At 41.5% G+C, this 25613-nt stretch overlaps 1 protein-coding gene across 1 annotated transcript; it reads left to right on the forward strand.

The window, feature by feature from the left end:
* Positions 1-17920: 17920 nt before the first annotated feature.
* Positions 17921-24996, forward strand: LOC141765085 (aspartate aminotransferase, cytoplasmic-like). The gene is made up of 7 exons (XM_074630949.1): positions 17921-18156; positions 20896-21077; positions 21388-21511; positions 21731-21843; positions 23671-23775; positions 24465-24615; positions 24755-24996. The coding sequence occupies exons 1-7, from the start codon at positions 18048-18050 to the stop codon at positions 24979-24981; spliced, it is 1011 nt and encodes a 336-aa protein (XP_074487050.1). The 5' UTR covers positions 17921-18047; the 3' UTR covers positions 24982-24996.
* Positions 24997-25613: the final 617 nt, after the last annotated feature.

Genomic DNA, 25613 nt, shown 5'->3' on the forward strand with positions numbered 1-25613 from the left:
GCACGAATCATCACAGAGTCAAAGTGGCTGAAATACAGAGTTTATCTGTAAGAAACAAGCAAATAACAGACTTCCAATATTCGTTGTTTTGACTCATTTTGATGGAACTTATTTTGTGAAAATGTTTAAATTCAAGTGAATATTTTAATCTAAAACAACAACAGAAGGAAATGTCTTATTACTTTTATCAAACATTAAATAAACTTTAACAGTTTGATAAAGGCGTCATGAGAATATTGATATTAATAATATTCAAACACATTTTGTCCATTTAATCTACATATAGAGAGCTCATGTTCATTAAATATTGTCTGTTCTCATCAAATCATGTGCTGACCATATTTGCATTTAGTAATTACAGAATATTCACGTTTAATAAGTTATTTGTTTTGTTATTTTGAAGCTTATTTTGCTTAATTAATATAAAGGTTATATTTGTGTTTTTATTTATAATTATTATTTATTCATCTTATTTCAACTGAATCTACTATTCAAATATATTTACTTTTTTATTACTTTTTAAAATGCAATTTCTTTCTTATCTTTAACTTTTTATTAGATTGTTCTGGCGTTCTGTTTTTATTGTCATTTAAATGCTATTTTACTGTTTCCTTCACATCAAGTGTTTAATATATTTAATATGTTATTAATATCCCTGTAAAGTACTTTGAATTGCCTGACAGCTGGTGTCACCTTTAATACTTTAAAGTTTATTCAACTGCAAAATAATCCTGCCTTCGTGCACATTTTTAATAACCACATTCGACGGATCATTGTAAAAAAAAAGTCTGCACATGTGAAATTGATGTGAAGTGAAATATTTATGATATCATAATAATATTTAATATTATTATTATTTACATAAAATAATAATAATTATAATTATTTATATAAAAAATAACATTATTTATTATTATTATTTAATATAAATAATAATAGTCATTACTATTTAATGTAAATAATTATTATTATTATTACACGTGAGATAAAATTCATTCTCATGATGCATTTCATTAACATTAGAAACTCACATGAGAACGAAGTTCTACTGGTGATAAATATGTGATTAATGTTTTACATGCAAACATTCATGTGTTTGTCTGTAAGGGAGGAAAAATATATCAGTCAGTCTCAACATGTGTTTAGCATGTTGTGTACGTCATGCGTGTACATATACACTCTGTGTGTGTGTGTGTGTGTGTGTGTGTGTCTTCATCAGGCAGCAGCAGGTTGTGTGTGACCTCGTTGACCTGCTCTGGATTAAGCAGCTAATATATCTGAGGAATGATTCTGCAGGTCTAATCATAGCAGAGGTAACGCACACACGCACGCACGCGCACGCACGCACGCACGCATGCACACTTAAAGGAGCTGTGTAGTTTGAAGTCTTGACAGGAGCCAGTAGTCGTGCAGTGCTGATGGTTTGATTGACATGTTTGCCAGTGTGCAGTGGGCGGGGCTTAATGCACACACACACACACACACACACACACACACACACACACACACATACAGAGACACACACACACACACACACACACACACACACACACACACAGACACACACACACACACACACACACACACACACACACACACACACTCTACGTTCTTTGTCCACACCCTGAAATAGTCCTCGGCCTAACAGAGAAAGAATGACACACACGTCATGTACAGGCCTGTCCTCACTGCTCGGTGTGTGTGTGTGTGTGTGTGTGTGTGTGTGTGTGTGTGTGTGTTTGCCAACTGATCAGAGAGCTGTAGTCATGACAGCGTTCTCTCTCTCTGCATCTGAGGGGCAACAGGAATGCCAGGAAGTGTCGGCCATCTTCTGACGCTGTGATGTGACGGTATGTAGCGCCCTGAGTCACGTTTCATTCTAATGTGCAGACCCGAGAGCTGCAGGGCTGCAGGGCTACAGAGCTGCAGGGCTACGGAGCTGCAGAGCTACAGAACTGCGGAGCTACAGAGCTACGGAGCTGCAGAGCTACAGAACTGCAGAGCTACAGAGCTACGGAGCTGCAGAGCTGCAGATCTGCAGGGCTGCGGAGCTGCAGAGCTGCAGGGCTGCAAGGCTGCAGAGCAGATTACTTTGTCCCATGTCATTTCTACTGTTTACAATCGTCACGAGTCACACCACTCCGTGTTGCAGCGACCTCAACGTGGAGGAAAGTGATAACTGGTCCAGTTCAAAATGTTGTTGAAGTAGCAGAGTGAGGAGGGAGACGACATGCATCCACCCTGCGGAGGTGTCCTTAAGCAAGACACTGAACGCCCTCCAGCTCCTGGCTTGCTGTTCTGTCCCTGACCTTGACCTCTGACCTCCACATGGAGCAAACTCCCCTCATTAAAATACAAGACTACACCTCCCTCCATCAGCTAAATGAAACCTTCCCTCCTCCTCCTCCTCCTCCTCTGAGTCTCTCTCAGCTCTTCCGTCTGTTTAACGGATCATTTCCCCGTCGACTCTCTGCAGGAGGAGAAAAAAATGTCCCGACACTTCCTGCCCTCCAGGACCGAGCCGGGGCACCTGGGAGCTCAGCTGTCGCAGGATGTGGGAAACCTCCAGACTCCCTCCGGACTCCCTCCGGACCCAGCAGACGCTCACATCACAGACAGCCAGCAGGTGTGTAGCAGCAGCAGCCAGCAGGGCTGCAGCGTTGATAGTAGTCCGACTCGGGGTGTTTGTGCTGCTGCTCTTCACGTCAAGCAGAGAATCTTGTTTCTTCCTTCACATGGAGTCTCACATGCTGCAGTTTGTGCTCTGAAGTTCATTTAATGCTATAAAATGTTGTGTTACAGAATGAATTATGTACATAAATCACGTGTGGGGCTGCAAATGACCAATTCTTTCATTCAGCGCAATATTTTCACTTCGTCTGTCAATCTTTATTTCAATTAATTGATGAATCTCCGAGGTTATCGAATGTCTCATCACAAAATGATCAGTAAATTAGTTTAATTCATTCATTCAGTTTGATTCATTTTGTGTCAATCAACATACTTTGGAGTGAATTCTGTGCTGCTTAATTCAGAAATGTACTCAGAAAATGTTTAATGTGATTAATATGTATTGGTATAAATACACTGTAAAAAATACACTGCAACAACTTCTGTCCATGCAGCAATTTTAAATACCGTTTTCTAGCAGCAGTGATTAAAAAAAAGTTAATTTTGTTTAAAAAAATAATTGCATTTTAAGCAAATTAACATGTAGTTTTACCCAGAACATTTTGAACCAAAAGCTGTCAAAGCTGCACATAATACAAGTACAACGAAATGCAGTTTTACATCTAACCAGAGTGCAAACCAATAAAGTGCTGATTAAGACAATGAGGATATACAGTACGGGGTGTATATAAATAGATATATACATACATACAGGTGCAGTTAAAGTGCAAAGGATTGACGTGTGTTATATTCTGATGAATAAGAGTTCTAAGTCTAAGTTGCATACTGATGAAATATTGTATAAAATGTATTTATATAGCGCAGACATAACGTCACAAAGTGCTTTACAAGATCATTATAAAAAAACATACAAGAATAATTCATATAAAAATGTCCACAGGAGCCACGTGATTAATAAATGACTAATTAAAACACAATGCATAGAGAAATATACACAGTAAATACATAAATACATGCCAGGCTACTCAAACACCTGTCTGAACAGGTGAGTCTTTAACGGACCTTTAAAAGAATCTACTGAGTCAGCAGAACGTTAAGGTTAATATGTATAAGAGTATTATGAAGATATACAGGTGAAGTTATTTACAATTTTAATATACAAATGATGGTTTAATTTCATTATAATTGTGCCAAATTAATTGTGTTTATTACAGAATGCATTTCATACTATGAAACACACTCGAAAAACTAGTTAAAATAGAAAATGACAACACATAACAACAGTTTTAAAAACTATTTAATACCATACAAGAGACCTGAAATAAGGGAGATATAAAATAGAGATATAAATAAGAGTCTCTGTTTCTCTGCAGATTTACGGCGTGTTGGATAACACTGAAGATCAGTCGGGGTGATTTCCCTCTCGTGGTCTCAGATCAGCTTTTGAGGTTAAATGAATGTTTGTGGTGACTCAGCGTCTTTACGGAGGATGAGTTCAGTTTATCTCTAAATAAACTTTAATCCCTGATGCACCGTTTACATGTCGATGGAGATTTTAATGTGAAATCCACATTGGACTGAGCAAAAAAGAAAATAAAAAAGCTCTAAACTTTATTTACTCACTTTTTATAGTGTGGTGAAGTAGCTAGAACAATCTGGGGTTTGTTTTTGGGACGTGAAAGAATAAATACCAATGATACGTTGAATTATATGGTGGCTTCAAACCATTTGTTTGTTTAAGTAGCAACAACATAGACACTCCTGTATTATTATTTGGTAATTATAATAAAATATAAGGTTGATCATTTATTCAATATGATGAATTAAAAATGATGAACTGGTCATCAAACCTGGAGCCTACAGGGCGATGTATGAGACGGATCTGATACTGGTCAGATGAGATGAAGATGAAACATGAGAACCGTCTTGACTTTACTCGTTGGCTTGCTTTTCTCACTTCCGTTTCTCTTCTCGTGCGCTGTTTTGTTGAAGCTAAACAGCCAATCAGAGTGATTTCTCTCACCGATGGGCTCCGCCGCGAAAGACCTCCGATACAAGCAGACTAGAGGCGACGGTGCGGGACACCAACGCTCACCGTCGTTCCCAAACTGTCCAACGGCCGACCGTCAGGTCCTCAAACTGTGTTACCTGTCCTTTAATGTTGGCGTTGTTCTTAAACATGGTTTCATTGTAATTGTAATTCATTCATCAACATCTTCCCACTGCTAAACTACCTCAGATATAAACCCCCGTCTCTCTTCTTTACTCGTCCTAACAGGTGGCGTCCTGCAGCGACTCGGTCCGGTCCGATTTTAAACCTCCTCATTGCTCCATCTGTTTACGGCCTCGTTGGTATGAATGAAAGCAGAAGTCGACGAGCGCCCCCCGCGACCAGAACCGAAAGGTCAGCGAGGGGTCGCCGCTGTCATCAAGCGAAGACATGGGAAACTATTATTGGAGCTATTGTGGAGCGGCTATAACTCATGTGAGAGGAAGTCGTCTTGTTGTGTGTATGTGTGTGTATCTGCATGTTCTCGTGGCTGTACACACATCTATCTATAGACTGTTTATGATTGATCGTGCTGCACTTTAAAACTCCCATGAGTCCTCACTGCTGCAGACTGAAATACACCGAATAACGAGCTGACACGGCAAATGATGATCGATCGCTCATATTTCCTTTATTTAAAGGACAGTTTACTTGATTAATTAATACGGTTATAAGCTTTAAATCTTTATTTAATGAAAGCATTCAACACATAACATGGTAATGAATCTGCATATAGAAAATAGAACCAGTCTGTGTGTGTGTGTTGGAGTGTGTGTCCCTGTGCTCTGATGCGGCCTTGTGACCTTCCCGGGAGTAAACAGTATTTCAGAGGGATGGACTCGGGCTGTTGCTCGCTCCTCCTGTGGCGTCGCCGTCAAAATGACAATCTGTTATTGGGAGAGACGGCGTGGCTCCTCCATCACACGCCAACGCTGTAAATAAAGAGCTGCAGAGCTCAGCGCTGGGCCGCCACGCTGTGGGGCTTTTTGGACAAGAAATGCTTTTCTCCCAAAATGTTTGGGGACAGTAAACTACACATAAAATATATATATATGGGGCCAAAGTGTCCCACATAAACACACACACACACACACACACACACACACACACACACACACACACACACACACACACACACACACACTGCTGCAGCTGCAGCCCTGTGTGCTGTTCAGCAGACGCAGCACATCAGGATCCAAGGTCTCACCAGCAGAACACCATCACTCTCCACACACTGGTACTGGTCCCAGTTTGTGGTTCCCAGAGAACATGCAGACAGCTGTTGGTTCCCTGCTCTGTTCCCTCTGAGGGAAATATTCCAGATTTCTTGGACGTGTTTGGAAACGTTGGGATCACTAGAATTTAAAATACTTTAATCTTCTCTTTCTCATTTTTCTTTTGAACCTTTTGTGGATTATAGATTTAATTTCTTATCAAAGTTGTTTCATAAAATCATGAATTTTATCTTGTCAGTTAATAACAAGTTTTATAAAGACGATGCTTGATTTTTTTATTTTTCATTTATTTATTCTTATTATAGTTTTTTTTCTGTTCTTATACAACGTTCGTAGCTACACCTACGAAAAGTAATGCCCTGTAATCTGTGTGAATCCCACGAGATCAATTCGTATGTAATCCACGTTATTGAGAACAAGTACCGAGAGCGGAGAGCGGCGCGTAGGGAGGAGGTCGGGCTGGATGGACGGCTCAAAAAGCACCAGATTGTTTTGCCCAGGAGACGCTTTTTGTGTCCCACGTGAAACCAGAAGTCAACGTTGATTTATTCGTCGTGTAACTTGTTACGCCACTTCTGCGATCTTTTCTTGAACCTGACTAAGTCGTTTTTGGCACAGAACTTCCGTCTGAAGTTATGCTACTTACGGTTTGGCATAACTTAACTACGATCTTTTCCTAAACCTAACTACGTGAGGAGTTCTGTTGCCTAAACTTAACCAAGTTGTTTCCCGTGAAGATGGGAGATTTTGAAAAGACTGGAGCGGGACCTGACGTTGGACATCGGTAGGAAAACGCACAAAAAATGAGGAATTGTAAGATGGTTGTATGAGAATACGTTGAACAGTGTTAACCGGAGGGGGAACCGGAGAGGGAACCGGAAGAGGAACCGGGGGGGGAACCACCGGAGGGGGAACCACCGGAGGGGGAACCGGAGGGTGGGTGCTACGTTACCAGGAAAATGCCGTCGGTCGGGACGGCGTTAACAGCTGTAGCCGCCGTATGAGAGCCACTGGGACTCACATGCACTAAAAGGCATGCACGGTCGGCCCGGCAACAAAGCACAGAGAAGCTCAGATTACAACACACACAGAGACTTCATTCTCTGCTCAGGTAGACATTACGACTCTAAATCTTTACATAGACAATAGTTGTGTGATGCTTTATTAATGCTCTGGATTTTGATTTTAAAATGATAAGATGATTTGCTCTAAGCTGCTCCCTGTATGCTTTAGTGAAAGAAATATATTTTCAAAACTGTTGAATTGTTAAATTTGACATGAGAAAAATGCACTAGATTGAGTGTTTTACTGATACATTTTAGTGCTCTTGTGGGTTGTTCTCCTCCTCCACTGATTCAGTCTGCTGGAGGAGTTTATCTCCATCTTCCTCTTCTGTTTGACCTCTTTTTATACATGTTTGAGTGTCAGAAGTCTTCATGTTGTCCTTCTATGAGCTTCGTCTTGCTGTGTTTTAAAGAGAGACGCCCTCTAGTGGAGAGAATCTGCAGAATCCTGCCGTGTCTCAGCGTTGCATGAACACGCTCTCGGTCCAGTTCCCATCAGCTGCTGGCGAGGCCTCACAAAGTGGCCCTGAAGAACCAAAAATAGGAGCTGTTCCTTGAGTCGGGCCATCTTGCAGCTCAGTAACCTTGACAGCAACCGGTTGGGATGGCAACAATGAGGCCATCAGTCAGCCGAGGGCGGACGCCAGCCATGGGAGAGTTCAGGGATACCAGCCAGCGTGGACGAGGTACGACTGCACATCCAGTCAATCAAAGACGTCTGGGTTCACTGCAGAGATAATATGATTTAACAGACAATATTTTACAGTTGGCGAAGCACATGATGAATATGATTCTTGTTTTAAAAGATGCACCTTAAGGCATTTATTAATTTTTTTAGGGCTGTCAATCGATTCAAATATTTAATTGCGATTAATCACTAGTTAATCGTGATTTATCGTAAATCAATCACACATTTTGTATCTGTTCTAAATGTACCTTAAAGGGAGATTTGTCAAGTATTTAATCCTCTTATCAACGTGGGAGTGGGTTAATATGCTCCTTTATGCAAATGTATGTATATATTTATTATTGGAAATCAATTAACAACACAAAACAATGACAGATATTGATCCAGAAACCCTCACAGGTACTGCATTTAGCATAAAACAATATGCTCACATCATAACATGGCAAACTGCAGCCCAACAGACAACAACAGCTGTCAGTGTGTCAGTGTGCTGACTTGACTATGACTTGCCCCAAACTGCATGTGATTATCATAAAGTGGGCATGTCTGTAAAGGGGAGACTCGTGAGTACCCATAGAACCCATTTACATTCACTGATCTGGAGGTCAGAGGTCAAGGGGCTTTTTTTTTTTTAAACTTTTTTCAGACTTTTTTCGGACATTTTTTAGATTTTTAAAATGTTTTTTTTTTTTTACTTTTTTGGACAATTTCAGACATTTCTTTTAAAATATTTTTCAGACATTATTTTCAATATTTTTCAGACATTTTCAGACATATTTTAGACTTTTTTTCAGAATTTTTGAAAAACAATTCTTCAGACTTTTTTTCATATTTTTCAGACAATTTTTTGACATTTTCAGACATTTTTTAGACTTTTTTAAGATGTTTTTCAGGGGAGACTCGTGGGTACCCATAGAATCCATTTACATTCACTGATCTGGAGGTCAGAGGTCAAGGGACCCCTTTGAAAATGGACATGACAGTTTTTCCTCGCCCAAATTTTGCCTTACTTTGGAGCGTTATTTAACCTCCTTCCCGACATGGTAGCATGACCTGGTTGGTACCAATGGATTCATCAGGTTTTCTGGTTATGATACCAGTATCTTCACTCTAGCTTTTAAACTGAATCGCAAGTTGCGTTAATGCGATAAATAAATTAGTGGCGTTATAACAAATTTGCTGTAACGTGTTATCATCGCGTTTGAAAGCCCTGATTTATTTTTTGATCCAGACTTTTAATGTGACTTTGTGGTGGTGATGGCAGGAAGCTGGTGGAGTGATGCAGCTCTCAGACAGCAGCAGATAATCAGTATGGCTAATTAGTACATAAGGAATATGGATAAGAGCTGTGGCACTGCATGGCCACATGGTCTCATCGTTCCTGGATCAGGTCCAGCCGTGACTCTTTATTCTCTCTCCTGATGTCCCGTCAGCTCTCTGTGATCTGCTCTCCAATAAAAGCATTAAAGAAACGATACAGCAGCTTCTGCTGAAGGTGAACCACTGATACTACTAACTGACACATCAGTAAAAAAAGAAGAAGGGAACCTCTGAGTGTCCCTGAAGCGTCTCTGGTCAGGACGTCCCTGGACTGTCTCAGCGTCTCTGTGGATGTGCTGCTATAGACAGTTAATGGGCTGTGGTCTGTCAGTGAGCTATAGGACTCACTTCCTCCTCTGTCAGATGTGTTCGCACAACAACTTGTCAACACGGTAATTTACACTGCTGAGCCGGGATCAAGACACGTGTGTGTGTGTGTGTGTGTGTGTGTGTGTGTGTGTGTGTGTGTGTGTGTGTGTGTGTGTGTGTGTATGTGTGTGTGTGTGTGTGTGTATGTGTGTGCATGTACCGTATATCTCAGTACATGCACTCTCTCTGTGTTCTTGTCTGTGTTGAGTCTGGGTGATCTCTGACAGGAAGTGATCTGTGTCGCTGCGTACACATCAACAAATAAGACCTGGGTCTGTGAGGAGGAGGAGGTGGAGGAGGTGGAGGAGGTGGAGGAGGTGGAGGAGGTGGTGGAGGAGGTGGTGGAGTAGGAGGAGGAGGAGGTGGATGAGGAGGAGGAGGAGGAGGAGGTGGAGGAGGTGGTGGAGGAGGAGGAGGAGGTGGTGGAGGAGGTGGAGGAGGTGGCGGACAGGGTCACAGGTCAGATCGGGAGGAGACTGTTGACTGACGGCCTTTAGCAGCAGCGTGTCGGCTGTTTGTTTGACCAGAGGCCCGTCCTGTCATCGGGTCTCACCCCGACAGAGAGGAGACGAGACGGGAAGAGGAGCGCTCGAGGACGACGCAGAGAAGAAGAGTTGTTGGTTGTTGGATAATTGAAGGTTGCCAGTTTGAGTCTGACAGTTTAATTCAGGGATGTTTAATGATTTCCTCTAAGAAATGAAGCCCTCTGGAAGCACATCTCATCCTTTTCACTGTCCATTCACTAATTCAGCTGATTAGTCTGTTGTCAGGCTATTGAAAAGGTTTATCAGTCGCTATAAGCCCCATAGATGTGGGTCAGTAGGGGCCTACTACACCCACTAGTAGGTTTTATCATCTATTCACATGATAGATCACAGAAAGAAGGTATAAAAGAACACGACAGCAACCTCTAGTGACCGTAGTAATTATGACAGGAGCAGAAGACGAATTCAGGCGCTGCCTTAACCTAAAGAAGTTGTAGTTTTGTTGCCTAAACCTAAAGAAGTTGTAGTTTTGTTGCCTAAACCTAAAGAAGTTGTAGTTTTGCTGCCTTAACCTAAAGAAGTTGTAGTTTTGTTGCCTAAACCTAAAGAAGTTGTAGTTTTGTTGCCTAAACCTAAAGAAGTTGTAGTTTTGCTGCCTTAACCTAAAGAAGTTGTAGTTTTGTTGCCTAAACCTAAAGAAGTTGTAGTTTTGTTGCCTAAACCTAAAGAAGTTGTAGTTTTGTTGCCTAAACCTAAAGAAGTATTTTTGTTTGTGTTGATAACGTGACGTTTTATTCAGTTTTTCGTGTCAGAACGTGTTGCTTTTAAGTTTCACTTCTATAACGTAGTAGGTATAGTTGGCCCCTACTGACCCACATCTATGGTGCTGATAGCGACTGATGACGCATACTGTATCTAATGGCCTGATAACAGTTGAATCAGGTGGAAAAGGGGCAAAACAACAGACACCAAATGACCTTGACTCTTGACTTCCACTTTAGAATTTCCCATTGTCCATGAACGCTCCACTGGATGCAGGTAGTCGTTGAAAACCAAAAACCATCCACAGGAAGAAATTATAATAATAATACTAATTCTAGTGAAAAAAAGCGACCGGATAATCTGATTTCCTCCAGCATGAAAAACAGAAGCTGCTACAGCTGCTTGTTCTCAGTCAACACCCGTTATCCTGCACCAAGTCCTTCACTCTGTGTGTGTGTGTGTGTGTGTGTGTGTGTGTGTGTAGTGCATATAGGGGTAAAGCACCTGCATAGTGACTCTCAGACTCCCTCCAACACTCACACCACCTCCCGCCAAATCTTTCTTTCAAGCTTCAGATGTTTTCATTCCTCTCCATGTTTCATGTGTGAAACATCTGAGGAATCTGGAGGAAACGCTCAGTGTGTGTGTGTGTGTGTGTGCGCGTGTGTGTCTCATATATGTTAAAGTCTAGTGTGTCCTTTCATGCGTGTCAGCCACTGTACGTCTGTGTTAAGCTGTGAGCCTGTGGAGACCATTCAGCGCCTATAGGGGAGGTCTGGACACGGGGGTGTCAGTGGGTGGATGGAGGGCGGGCGGGGGTAGGGGGGGGAGGTCAGGGGTGATTCATTGTCAGGTCAGTAATTATCAGATTTGCCGAGGCCCCAGAAGGAGTAAAACACACACACACACACACACTCACGGTAAGCGGCCCGGGGCCAGCCGAGGCGAGGCGCGGCGAGGCTGAGAGAGGGGAGCCGTCAGTGGGACGAGTTGACAGGCCGACCCCCCCAGAGGGAGACGAGAGCCAGCGCTGCTCTGACAGCTGCTTTAGTGGAACACAGATTCAGAAAACACACACTCTGACAAGCTCTGACACACACACACACACACACACACACACACACACACAGGAATGCATTTACACATCTGTAGATATAAACAGCAACATAATGCTGAACACAGAAACACCCATAAAAACAGAGCAGATGTAGAGTAGAGAGAAGCAAAGAGGAGAGCGATGCACAGGAAGGGAATCACCAGTCAGCTGATACTACTTGTACTACTTCACTGCTGGTTCTACTACTATGAGTAACTGGATATGTGTACCAAGGTGGCTTCCCTGAGCTGAGTTCACCAACTCTCTCTGCATATTAATGACACAAAAAATGATTTTCTCCTCCGAGTTCCTGTGTTTGAAACTTTCTTACATTTTGTGTGGGTCAATTCACAATTTTCCTCGTTGTAATGTGATGTTTCTTTTGTCATGATTGTGTTGAGAAAAAGTCCTTCCAGACTAAAGCACGTCATGATGTGACCTGGAAAGCAACAAGTTAATTTAACTTAATTTAAAAGAAGTACCCCCCTCAAAATAATCATTTGTATATCAGTTACTCACCCCGTGTTACTTTGAATTCTTGAAGAAAACTCAGTTTATCTCCCAGTCCTCCGCGGTGAACGGAGAATCAAAAGTCTTGATGAATTGAAGTAGATGGAGGCCGCGTTTAACAACAGCAAAACTATATCAAAACACCCGTTTACAATCTCTCACACAACTGGTACAGTATAATCCAAGTCTCATTTATCCAGTCATACGCTCACTACTTCCCAAACACATGCATCTTCACTAAAACATTACTATTTAAAACACTACGGCCGAGCAGCAGGCCTGTGCTAACGTGAGACTGTTGATGCAGAAGTGTTTTGGACAGGTATACATATAGTTCTGCTGTTGCATGGAGTATGACATGGTTTTGTACTTTCATATGATCGATTGCATTAATGCATTAAAGAAATTAGCGGCCTTAAAACAAATTGTCGTTAACGCGTTATTATCACGTTAACTTTGACAGCCCTAATAAAAGAATATCATATGGGGATTTCTAGTCAAGCTTATTTTCTACTCTTTAGTTGGGGCGCTGCATGAGCATGTGGTCTCTGCTGGCTCTTAAAGGCGCAGTGTGGAGGATCTGGTGGTTTCTAGCGGTGAGGTTGCAGATTGCAACCAACTGAAACTTCTTCTGTGTGCCAAGCGTGTCGGAGAGCTACGGTGACCGATGTGAAAACGCTAAAGTCTCTCTCTAGAGTCAGAGTTTGGTTTGTCCGTTCTGGTTTCTACTGTAGAAACCAGAACAAACCCACTCCCTATGTAGATATAAACGGCTCATTCTAAGGTAGCGAAAACACAATGATACTTATAGTTTCAGGTGATTAAACACTAAAGAAAACACACTTATTAGTATTATATTCCATTTTTGCCAATAGATCAACCCTAATTGTTACACACTGGACCTTTAAACTCTGGAGGGGAGAAGGTGGTATCATTCGATCCCCGTCATTGCAGCTTCAAAAATGAGGAAAGTAGGTTACATACATATGACATAAAGAGCTGCAACGTATTACTAACTGTAGTGTAGCTGCACATCACTGTGGGCCCAGATAGCTGGTTACCATTAGGGGGTAAGATACAATATTTTCTGTTATTTAGGTGGACCTGAAACTCAGATTCAGCTTCACATTCTTAACAAATTCAAGGTTTGGTCCAGCAGGTCGTTGCTCTCCGTCGCTCACTGAGCAGCAACACTCCTGGAAACCTCTCTGAAGGCCTCTCTGTCGGCCCCGTATAGCCTGCAGTCAGCAGCAGAGCAGCAGCCGAGGCCACAAAATGTCCATCATGTCGACAAATTGACTCAATCAGCTTCATCCAGGAGCATTAGCCCCTCGCCCCTTTGAAATCCAACACTGTTGACGGTTCACCGGAGTGTTTCTGGAGAGGGAAAGGAAAAAGTGGAGGAGAGGAGGAGGAGGAGGAGGCCTCATCATCATCATCTGTGGCAGTGACAGAGTGAGAGGGGAGTCTGAAGTATGTGTGCGTGTGTGTGTGTGTGTGTGTGTGTGTGTGTGTGTGTGTGTGTACTGCTGTACACGAGATAACCATTTAAGTTTTAGCCATTTTTGAAAGGTGAGGTGAGTCTGGCCTCATTAGAGAGAGAATATGTACTAGTGTTTCTATTAGAGTTTTACTACAGTATTAACTCAGTGTGTGTGTGCGTGTGTGTGTGTGTGTGTGTGTGTGTGTGTGTGTGTGTGTGTGTGTGTGTGTGTGTGCATGTGTATGTGTCAGACAGTCACACTTCACTGACACAAAAACATGCTACTTTAGCTACAGGAGGGCTGGAAGTGGAGGCTATACAGACCTGAAGCTGAGGCTATTCATCAAACACTTCAGATCAGAGAGAGAGAGAGAGAGAGGAAGAGAGAGAGAGAGAGGAAGAGAGAGAGAGAGAGAGAGAGAGAGGAAGAGGAGAGAAACACACCTGAATATTTGTACAACGTTTCCTAAGAGCAGAGAGAAGGAGGAGAAGCAGAAGAGTCCACATGACTGCCTGTATGCAGCAGAGCGGTGGAGAACAGTATGCATATATACTGTATATATATATGTATATACTGTATATATATATGTATATACTGTATATATATATGTATATACTGTATGTATATATGTATGTACTGTATGTATATATGTATGTACTGTATGTATATATGTATGTACTGTATGTATATATGTATGTACTGTATGTATATATGTATGTACTGTATGTATATATGTATGTACTGTATGTATATATGTATATACTGTATGTATATATGTATGTACTGTATGTATATATGTATGTACTGTATGTATATATGTATGTACTGTATGTATATATGTATGTACTGTATGTATATATGTATGTACTGTATGTATATATGTATATACTGTATGTATATATGTATGTACTGTATGTATATATGTATGTACTGTATGTATATATGTATATACTGTATGTATATATGTATATACTGTATGTATATATGTATATACTGTATGTATATATGTATGTACTGTATGTATATATGTATATACTGTATAAGCAGCAGTGGGTAGAAATGGAGCAAAAATGATTTAAAAAAGTAATTCCTATAAAACGGTCACTATATCCTGACAGTAGAGCATGAGACAGGTCCTCTGTGTCCTCCGGTAAGCAACTAATGGGGACAACAATTTTTTAAACTGGTCCAGCATTGAGGAAGAACGCTGCAGCTGTGAAACGAACTGTGAGCAGCGTCAATGTAACGTTACGTCCATTAAAAGTGTTTGTTTTTGCCTCTGACAGGCTCAGATTGTTCTTATAAGTGTCTCCACCGTTGTCTTACGGCAACACGTCACCTCACCAGATTTCAGAAGGAGACTTATTCTTGAGCGAGACTCTTTCCATCCAATGTCAGATGCTTATAATAACTAGAAGTGCACTCGGAGAGCGCAGACCTCCACCAAGGCAGGTTTCATGTACGTTGCTGCCCACCTGTGGTTGCCTGTGGTGTTAATGCACTGAGCGGAGTTATTAAAAAAGAATCCTTAAGCTGGATCATGATCCGGATCGCCACCAAAATCTAATGGATTGTTCATTGTGCCACACCCCACCCCTCTAAAACATTTCATTCAATCCACCGCGGACTTTTGGAGTTTATCGTCCAAACCAACAAACCAGCCAACCAACAAACCAACAAACCTCCAAACCAGCAAACAAACCAACAAACCAACCAACAAACCAACAAACCTCCAAACCAGCAAACAAACCAACAAACCAACGAACCACCAAACAAACCAACAAACCAACCAACAAACCAACAAACCTCCAAACCAGAAAACAAACCAACAAACCAACCAACAAACCAACAAACCTCCAAACCACCAAACCACCAAACCAACCAACAAACCAACGAACCACCAAACCAACCAACAAACCAACAAACCAACAAACCGACAAACCGACAAACCGACCAACAAACCAACAAACCAACAAACAAACAAACCGACCAACAAACCAACAAACCAACAAACCAACAAACCAACAAACCAACAAACCAACAAACCAACAAATCAACAAACCAACCAACAAACCAACAAACCAACCAACAAACAAACCAACAAACCAACAAACCAACAAACCAACAAACCAACCAACAAACCAACAAACCAATAAACCAACGCCGATGAAAACATCACCTCCTTCCTAGGCCTTTGGCCTCGGCGGAGGTAATGACAATCAGCTTGCCCCAATAGGATTACATTACAGCCCATGAGCCGCCGCCGTCTACAGCATTCTCCCTCAATGCTGGACCAGTTTCAGAAATTGTTGTCGGAATTAGTCAGACACAAAAACATGGAAAATAGGGTCGTGGTTGAAAAATACAGAAGTTAAACCTGCAGTAGTCAGTATATTTTTGGCATCATTGAGCAGACATCCCATAATAACCTTTCAGCATATTATAATTCAAGTGTTCTGGGAGAAAACTAGACTTCTGCTCCTCCTCATGGCTCTGTTTTCAGGCTTTAGAACATCTAGCCCGTGACGGAAGACTTTGACCAATCACAGGTCATTTCAGAGAGAGAGCGTTCCTATTGGCTGTTCATTCAACAGAGGCAGCTGTCAATCACTCATGAACTCCGATCAAACGGTCAAACTCGGCAGCGCTGATCAAATATGAATCAATATTCTGTTACTATAATGACCATTTCATTTTTCAATCTTTTACATTCTTTCAATCTATATAATCATTTTTGACATGTAGCAGGGAGTATACTGCAATATGATGATGTAAACTGAAACCTACCCTATCAAATGAGATCAGGCTAACTGTTCCAGCGTCTTGATGTGGTCTCCAGACGCTGTAATAAACTGTGAAGTCATGCTGATGAAGCCTGTTTTAAACTGTAGTCATTGTGACTCTCCTTCTTCTTCTGTTTGGTCACACTGACCTCTCGTGGCCGATCTCAGGTTCTGCTTGTACAACATGCATGCTGTCAGATATTCATCAATAAACCAGTCTGATGGTTTAGATAACACAGACTCAGCTTATCTGACTGCTTATCACACAATGTTTATGTAAAGCACAGATCAGAAGATATAGAAGTAACTACTGGATTAGTATGATATATTTTATAATAATCCTTGCAGTGTGTACATACTGTACTCTCATTTACATCTTTAGGAACATTTGTGTTTTGTATATTGTTTTGCTGTGTCAGCTCTGTGTCTGTGCGATGGTGAGGCTCTCTTTGTATATCCACCTACTTCATAAACGGAATAACCTATTGATTAATCATTAAATATTTACTTCAGCACTATTGCATAACAGTTTGACTTGTATATAGACATTGGATGTTGCTTGTTGCTTTTAAATATGCATTTATTTTTTCACCTACTTGTATATACATTTATAGTTCTATGTTTATTTTTTTTACCCATATTTACCTATATATTACCTATATATATATGTATATATATATATATATATATACACAATAATATATAATATTTTGTATTTTCATATTTATTTAGTTTTAATTATTATTATTATATATATATAATAATATAATAGGATATATGCAAATAATAATAATAATAGTAATATATGATAATATACAGTATGAATAGTGTAAAATAAGAATATTAGTTTAAATGTTATGTATAAATATATGCAGTGTTAATGCACAGTTGAAGATATAATAAATTATTCAATTCAATTCAATTCAATTCAATTCAATTTATTTTATATAGCGTCAAATCATAACAGAAGTTATCTCGAGAAGCTTTATGGGGGTTATTATTATTATTATATTATGGGGTTATAGGTCTAAATATATGTTGTATATATATAATATATATATATATATTTATATTTATATAATAAATAAATAAAACTAAATAAAAAGGAAAAAAATAAATATTATATTATATCCATTGCTGTGCTCTCATTGGCTATCTCAGGGCTACGTCAGTGTTACGCGCCTTCCTATTGGCTGCCGGATTGACGCCTTCACTGCCGTCCGTCCTGAAGCAGCTGGTGAAGGTGAACCCGGCCTGTCTCTCTCTCTGCCGGTCTCTGCATCACCCTGTCCCGGTCTCTCTCTCTGCCGGTCTCTCTCTCTGCCTGTCTCTCTCTCTGTCGGTCTCCCTCTCTGCCTGTCTCTCTCTCTGCCGGTCTCTCTCTCTGCCGGTCTCTCTCTCTGCCTGTCTCTCTCTCTGTCGGTCTCCCTCTCTGCCTGTCTCTCTCCCTGCCGGTCTCTCTCTCTGCCTGTCTCTCTCTCTGCCGGTCTCTCTCTCTGCCGGTCTCTGCATCACCCTGTCCCGGTCTCCTCCTGTCCTTCACCGGTGATCTTGTGCCGTGTCCTGAATCATGTCCCTCTTCAGTGATGTCCCTCAGGCTGCTCCGGTGGCTGTCTTCAAGCTGACGGCTGATTTCAGAGAAGACAGCGACCCAAAGAAGGTCAACCTGGGAGTAGGAGGTGAGTCCAGAGAGGGTCTGCTAATGCTAGTGCTAATGCTAATGCTAGTGCTAAAGCTAATGCTAATGCTAGTGCTAAAGCTAATGCTAAAGCTAATGCTAAAGCTAATGCCAGTGCTAGTGCTAGTGCTAATGCTAGTGCTAAAGCTAATGCTAATGCTAATGCTAATGCTAGTGCTAAAGCTAATGCTAATGCTAAAGCTAAAGTTAAAGCTAGCTTGCTGGCAGTGAGTCAGCCCACTGAACTGTGCTGCCCTCGGCTGTGTGTTAGCCTCATGGAGCCGTGCAGCTGTGTGTTAGCCTCATGGAGCCGTGCAGCTGTGTGTTAGCCTCATGGAGCCGTGCAGCTGTGTGTCAGAGTCAGAGTCAGAGTCAGAGTGTAGCAGCTCTGTGATGTGACCTTCGCTAGCAGCTAGCAGCTAACCAGCTTCATGTGTACAGCTGTGTATGAACCTTCAGTTGCTACACATCTGGAACTGGACTAACTGAGACTTTAGAGAGCAGCAGCTCGTCTTGTGATGATCTCTCACCGTTTACCCCAAAAACTGTTCAACTAGAGTCAGTTAGTCACCATGTAGAATACACAGCAGCTGCCACCTTTACTTTATCCCACCGTCTCGCCTGTGTCCTTGAACGCATCCTTCTCCTGTTCACCACAGACCCAGTGTATGGTCTTCACTCTTCAGGGACCCCAGCATGCAGTCTATTCAGACACACCACTTTACAATAGAACACAATAACACATTTAAACTGTTTACATTCACACATCTGGAGGTCAGAGGTCAAGGGACCCCTTTGAAAATGGACATGACAGTTTTTCCTTGCTAACTTGCTAAGCATCCTTTACCAAAGGAAAGGAGCTTCAATGCTTCCTTTATTATCTCCTTTAGGACACACTGGAGCATCCTTTACCAGAGGAAAGGAGCTTCAATGCTTCCTTTATTATCTCCTTTAGCCGAGGACGCACTGGAGCATCCTTTACCAAAGGAAAGGAGCTTCAATGCTTCCTTTATTATCTCCTTTAGGACACACTGGAGCATCCTTTACCAGAGGAAAGGAGCTTCAATGCTTCCTTTATTATCTCCTTTAGCCGAGGACGCACTGGAGCATCCTTTACCAAAGGAAAGGAGCTTCAATGCTTCCTTTATTATCTCCTTTAGGACACACTGGAGCATCCTTTACCAGAGGAAAGGAGCTTCAATGCTTCCTTTATTATCTCCTTTAGGACACACTGGAGCATCCTTTACCAGAGGAAAGGAGCTTCAATGCTTCCTTTATTATCTCCTTTAGGACACACTGGAGCATCCTTTACCAGAGGAAAGGAGCTTCAATGCTTCCTTTATTATCTCCTTTAGCAGAGGACACACTGGAGCATCCTTTACCAGAGGAAAAGAGAGAATAACATCCCACAACAAACTTCCTTGACCTCAGGTGTTTTCCATCCAGGTCAAGGAGAAGTGGTTAGGAAAAGACGTTAGGATGTCATTATTTGACTTTTTGACCGCAGCCTTATATATTTTTTGTAGGAAGTGAGTCCAGGAAGCAGCAGCTGATGTGTGTTACAGATACATCAGTGCTTCTGGCCTTTTAACCACCCAATCCACATTTCACACTCCCTGCCATGAGCCCCGGTCGTTAGCAGTTTTGACCTTGAACTCGGCACGCTAAATCGTGATCCACCAACGTGCTCGTTTGATCTTTTTATAGTGCGTCTACAGCTGTGGTGAAGGCCTGATATTTGATACGGTTCTGCACAGGCCTCCTTACAGTATGAAGGAGTTCTTCAGGAGTCAAATATGTGCAACACACACTTACAGTAGTGTAGTCTGGCTATTAACGGTGACCTTCAGAGAGTGTGTGTGACATTGCATTGAATCTGATAGTACTGTTTTCCTCTGTTTATCTTTAGCTTTATCATGTCAGGCTGCAAGGTTACTGCTATTATTACGTTTAGGCTTCATACTTCAATAAATAAAACATGTTGAAATACAACAGTGCCACCGTGAGAAATGGTGAAATATGATGATATAAGCTGGGATGATATTTTGCCTACCGATAGAGAGATAATAGAGAAAGCCTATTATATCTGATATCTAGCAAAAAATACATATACATTTATTGTTTTGACCAATGAAAAGTGTGTTTTTATGCTCAAACATCATGGATTTATGGAAAAAATATATATAGCAGCATGGCAACAAATACCAACGTTTTTGTGCGAGTACCCGTGAATACAATTTATCCAGAAACGCATCATGTTTTGGACGACTGGAAGCACTTTGTTTGGGTAGAGGATTTTGCACTATAGTTTTGCAGAACACAACGGGCATTTGTTCGTGTCAAAATGACGCAGAAAGCTCTTTTCGTTGTATGTTTTGTCCAGATTGAAATGCAGCTGTGACAAACTTTCTGTATCTCTGTCACCAGCGTTCGAGCTGGAGACAGAAGGCCTCGTGGTTGTTGATAGGGATGAGTTGTGGTTTTCTAATTTTTTAATAGTCATTAAATTATAAAAAATTAAATAGTTTATGCAACTATTTTCTTGTCTTCAAAAATATTAATATAATACAATAAATATTTTTTATTAGCGTCGGTAGTAACGCTCCGGTGGTAAAATGTGTGTTCACATTCTCGTTCTTTAAAGAATGATCAAATAGTTCCCAGTATTATTATGGAATAGTATTCTTGCTTGTCCCTGCTTGTTGATAAAGCGCTGCGTTTGCGTTGCGTCCCCTTCCAGCTTACCGTACCGATGACTGCCTGCCCTGGGTGCTGCCGGTGGTGAAGAAGGTGGAGCGGCTGATTGTGGAGGACGGCAGCCTGAACCACGAGTACCTGCCCATCCTCGGCCTGCCAGAGTTCCGCTCCGCCGCCTCCAAGGTCGCCCTGGGAGACGACAGCTCCGCCATCAAGGACAACAGGGTGAGACAAACACTTTACACACATTAAACACTCTGGGTCTGGTGCAGAGTTCTCTGAATGTTGACTGAAACCTGGTCACAGTCATGGCATTTTTAAATAAATCTTAAATGAACGACATGCTTGTTTACCTTCTCAACCAGATAAGATCAAGTATGTATCTGGTTTGTCAAGTATATAGTCACAAATATACATAACGGTTAGTTGCAATCTTATTAAATAGTCTGTTTTACATTCCTTAGTTGTGTCATGTAGTAAAACTTTATTCTTCTCATGTTTCATCCTGTTTCCCTCGTGTTGCTTCCTCTCTCAGGTGGGAGGCGTCCAGGCTCTGGGTGGGACGGGTGCGTTGAGGGTCGGCGCAGAGTTCCTGCGGCGTTGGTACAACGGCGTCAACAACACGGCCACGCCCGTCTACGTCTCAGCGCCCACCTGGGGTTAGTAGACAGCAGTAAAACAAGTAACCAAGTACTACTAGAATACGGAAACGGATCACTCTAAATTCACTAAAATGTCTTTGAACTTTTGCTTTCTGAAACACTTCACTGCTACGTTCTCTTTGAATCTTTAGGTAGTACTAAGGGTCACAGTCAGTTTCATAGTTGATTTGAAGTTTTTAATGACCTGCTGTGTGTTCTTCTTCTTCTTCCTCCCAGAGAACCACAACGGTGTGTTTGCTGATGCTGGCTTCAAAGACATCCGGCCCTACCACTACTGGGATGCCGCTAAGAGGGGCCTGGACCTCGCCGGGCTCCTTGATGACCTGGAGGTGAGGAAGGACGACTGGGATGAGTGATAAGAACATAAGAAGTCAGACAATAGGGCATCTTCTTAAACCTGTCGTAGGTATTCTGTAGCATTAAATTAAACTATAATGGTGGGAATATAATGTGGAGTTTCTAGTAGCTTCCAAGACTGAAAGAGAGGAGACACTGTTAAATGAAATAAATATGGTAGCTGATGAAAATTGAGCTGTTTTGCTATATTTGGGTTTTATCCAAGAAGGAAAAGGTTAACTAGAGGAGTCAGCAGACTCTTTAGGCAACGGACAGCGTGTCCAGACTGTGACTGAAATTCTCTTAACGGTCCGTGTCCACAGGATCCGTCCTTTTTACGCATCCCATTCATTGTCTATGTAAGCAGCCGTGCAATGCATTCTGGTAGTGTGGCGGCGCAATTCGAGAGACGGAGCGTCACGACGGCCGTTCCTCATTTGCATAAAGTTGAGGTCTAGTTTACTTTATGCAAATCACGGGCGACGCAACTCGCCGCCTCTCGAAACTCCCGAGGATCTTTTGAAATAAACGTTGTCGACCTAAAATAAAGACAGATTCAGCTGCAGGATTATTTCCCGCCTCAGATGTTTTCAGAAACACATTTTGGTGAACTAATTTCGTAAATTAAGAGAAGAAAGTTTCCAAACGAGCAGCCGTATTGTTTCCGGTTTGAAAGCTGGGAGCAGCAGCCCACGGAGGGAAAGCGTTCGTCCAATCAGGTGCCGAGTGTGTTGTGTCTAGTGGCAGCCCACCAAGCGTCCGATGCTGGGAAGCATCCAATCCTGTTTGCCTCTCACATCACAGTGATTTCACATATTACTGATTAACAGCTTTAAACATCTATAGAAATTCTATATTGTATAATTTTCTCATCAACTTATATGACTTCAGATACAGATCATTTGATATTACACCTGAAAATACATGACAATAACCACTCAGAGGCCAAATCCGCTGCATGGATTCAGTTTCTGACTGACATCCTTTGAAAACAGCTTTAGATCATCATCTGAGGGCTGGGCCACGTGGCTTATAAATAATATCTCCATCTTTTCATATTTTCTCTAAAATAACAACTGTTATTGCTGATTTAACCCTTTGATGTGTATGATTATACCAACGTGATCATTCTAGCAAACTAATCTCAACTCTGAGGTGGTGTACTGTCATGTTGAAGTCAGATTGATGTTTGGAAATGTATTCTCATTATGTCTGACTGATTATTCACACAAATTAAATTACATTTTTCTCAGAAATACAGTTTGCAGGCGAATTAATTGTCGTCACATTTTATTAGTTAATATTTATAAATTTTGTTTTATATCTTTATTTATTATTGACAGACTGACTTATTGAATTTATGCAAAGTTGCCGATCACATTCACCGGAAGAACACTTTTATTTTGAAGTCAGTTCTTGGTCACTTTTATTTTGAAGTCAGTTCTTACACGCTCTTACCGTAGTGCCTAGTATATACACGTACCGCAAAACAACCTGGGGGCTAGTCTGACTGTCTTTTTCCGAAGTGGAGGCAGACATCTTCCATCACCTTTTCCGACCTCAACACGAATGAACTCACTTTGACGCCTCACTTCTTCCGCTCTCCCCGTTTCCTGTTTCCTGCTTCCCTCCAGATACAGCTGCCGGCTTAAAAACATTGCGTGACAATTTGTACTCGATGTTCACGATGGAGTAATTTACTACATCCCACGTTAAACAAGCCGCAATACCTCGAGTATATTCCATATATATCGCCCACTCCTACAACATCTGTTTGGAATCCTGACTTCAACATGCTTATTTCATCCTTTTCTCAACAGAAAGCTCCAGAACGCTCCATCTTCGTCCTCCACGCCTGCGCACACAACCCCACCGGCACCGACCCGACCCAGGAGGAGTGGAAGAAGATCGCCGAGATCATGAAGGTAAGACGACGTTATTGCTGTAGTCTTTCAGGTCACACGTACAGTAACGGTGTCTGTCACATGCTGTCACTGTTTTCAGGCTCCCCCCATTAAGTCATTAAGTAAAGCTCGTACTAATCTGTTGGTTGTGGATTTAATAAGTGAACAAGTGTATTTTTTCGTCTGCATGCCAAACTACATTTTGAAATCCATATATTTCCAATTGTTATTGATGGGATTGGATGCTCATGTGTTAAATAAAAAAATAAAAAATAAACATTTTTCAGATCTTTTTTTTCCGAACATTTTTTTAGATCTTTTATTTCATACTGTTTTTCATACTTTTTTTTCGGACATTTTTTCAGACATTTTTCAGATCTTTTTTTCTGACATTTTTTCAGATCTTTTTTTTCAGACTTTTTTTTCAGACTTTTTTTTGGGACATTTTTTCAGATCTTTTTTTTCGGAATTTTTTTTAGATCTTTTTTTCTGACTTTTTTTTCTGACATTTTTTCAGATCTTTTTTTTACGACTTTTTTTTGGGACATTTTTTCAGATCTTTTTTTTCTGAATTTTTTTCAGATCTTTTTTTTACGACTTTTTTTTGGGACATTTTTTCAGACATTTTTCAGATCTTTTTTAAACTGTATTCGTGGGCTGTTTTCTCATCGTTTACTGTTGTCCCTTTGTATATCTCTTTATTTCTCCAGAGGAGGAACTTGTTTGTGTTCTTTGACTCGGCCTACCAGGGCTTCGCCTCTGGCTGTCTGGATAAAGACGCCTGGGCCATCCGCTACTTTGTCTCCGAGGGCTTTGAGCTGCTCATAGCTCAGTCCTTCTCCAAAAACTTTGGCCTTTACAGTGAGTACACAGTATACGCACAGTATACGCACAGTATACGCACAGTTTACACACAGTATGCACATTGTTAATAAAAACACGACTCCTACTCATCACATGCTCTAAAGTAGTCCCTCCTTTTCTCTGCCGCTGTTATCAGATGAGAGAGTTGGCAACCTGACCGTGGTTGCCCAGGACAACGAGAACCTGACCCGCATCCTGTCCCAGATGGAGAAAATTGTCAGGACGACTTGGTCCAACCCGCCGTCTCAGGGAGCACGCGTCGTCAGCAAGACCCTCAACTGCCCCGAGCTCTTCGCTGAATGGTATAGGCTCCTTACCGTCAACGAGCTGCTGCACAGAGCTGCTGTTGACTCTCCAGCATGAGCTAGTTAGTGTCCGCCAACTAATCAGAAATGGGAGCTGATAGCTACCTGATATTATTACACGGCTTTGTTGAATACTCGATTCTGATTGGTCAATCACGGCGTTCTACTGTCTGTTATTTCTTTATAGCAGACCGTTGCTACGTATAGCATACCTTTGCTACGTATAGCATACCGTTGCTATGGGCACAGCTCTGATGTCAGACTCTAGAGGACCATTTTTGAGTCAAATTATTGATTTCTTCAGTAAGTAGCCGTGTAATAATCAGGATAATGAACAGCTAGCGGGTCATAGTTGTGAAATAATCCCCTTCAGGGCTTCACTTAGGGGTGCCGCATCGCCCTGTCGGAGTTTATTATGCAACAATGACCAGCTTGCTGTACATTATCCCTTACTTAAAACATCAAACTGGCATTTACTAACAAGTGGTTGCATGTTACCATGTAAATTGTATGTGTTTTTAATAAGGGATAATGTACAGCGAGCTGGTCATTGTTGTGAAAAAAACCAAGCGGGCGATACGTGGAGGGGTCTTACATCACCCTGAAGGGGTTTATTTCACAACAATGACCAGCTGGCTGTACATTATTAAAACTCTGATAGTATAAATAAACCATTTTAGAATAGGAAAA

Source organism: Sebastes fasciatus, chromosome 3 (genome assembly GCF_043250625.1).
Source record: "Sebastes fasciatus isolate fSebFas1 chromosome 3, fSebFas1.pri, whole genome shotgun sequence".
NCBI classification, from domain to species: Eukaryota; Metazoa; Chordata; class Actinopteri; order Perciformes; family Sebastidae; genus Sebastes; species Sebastes fasciatus.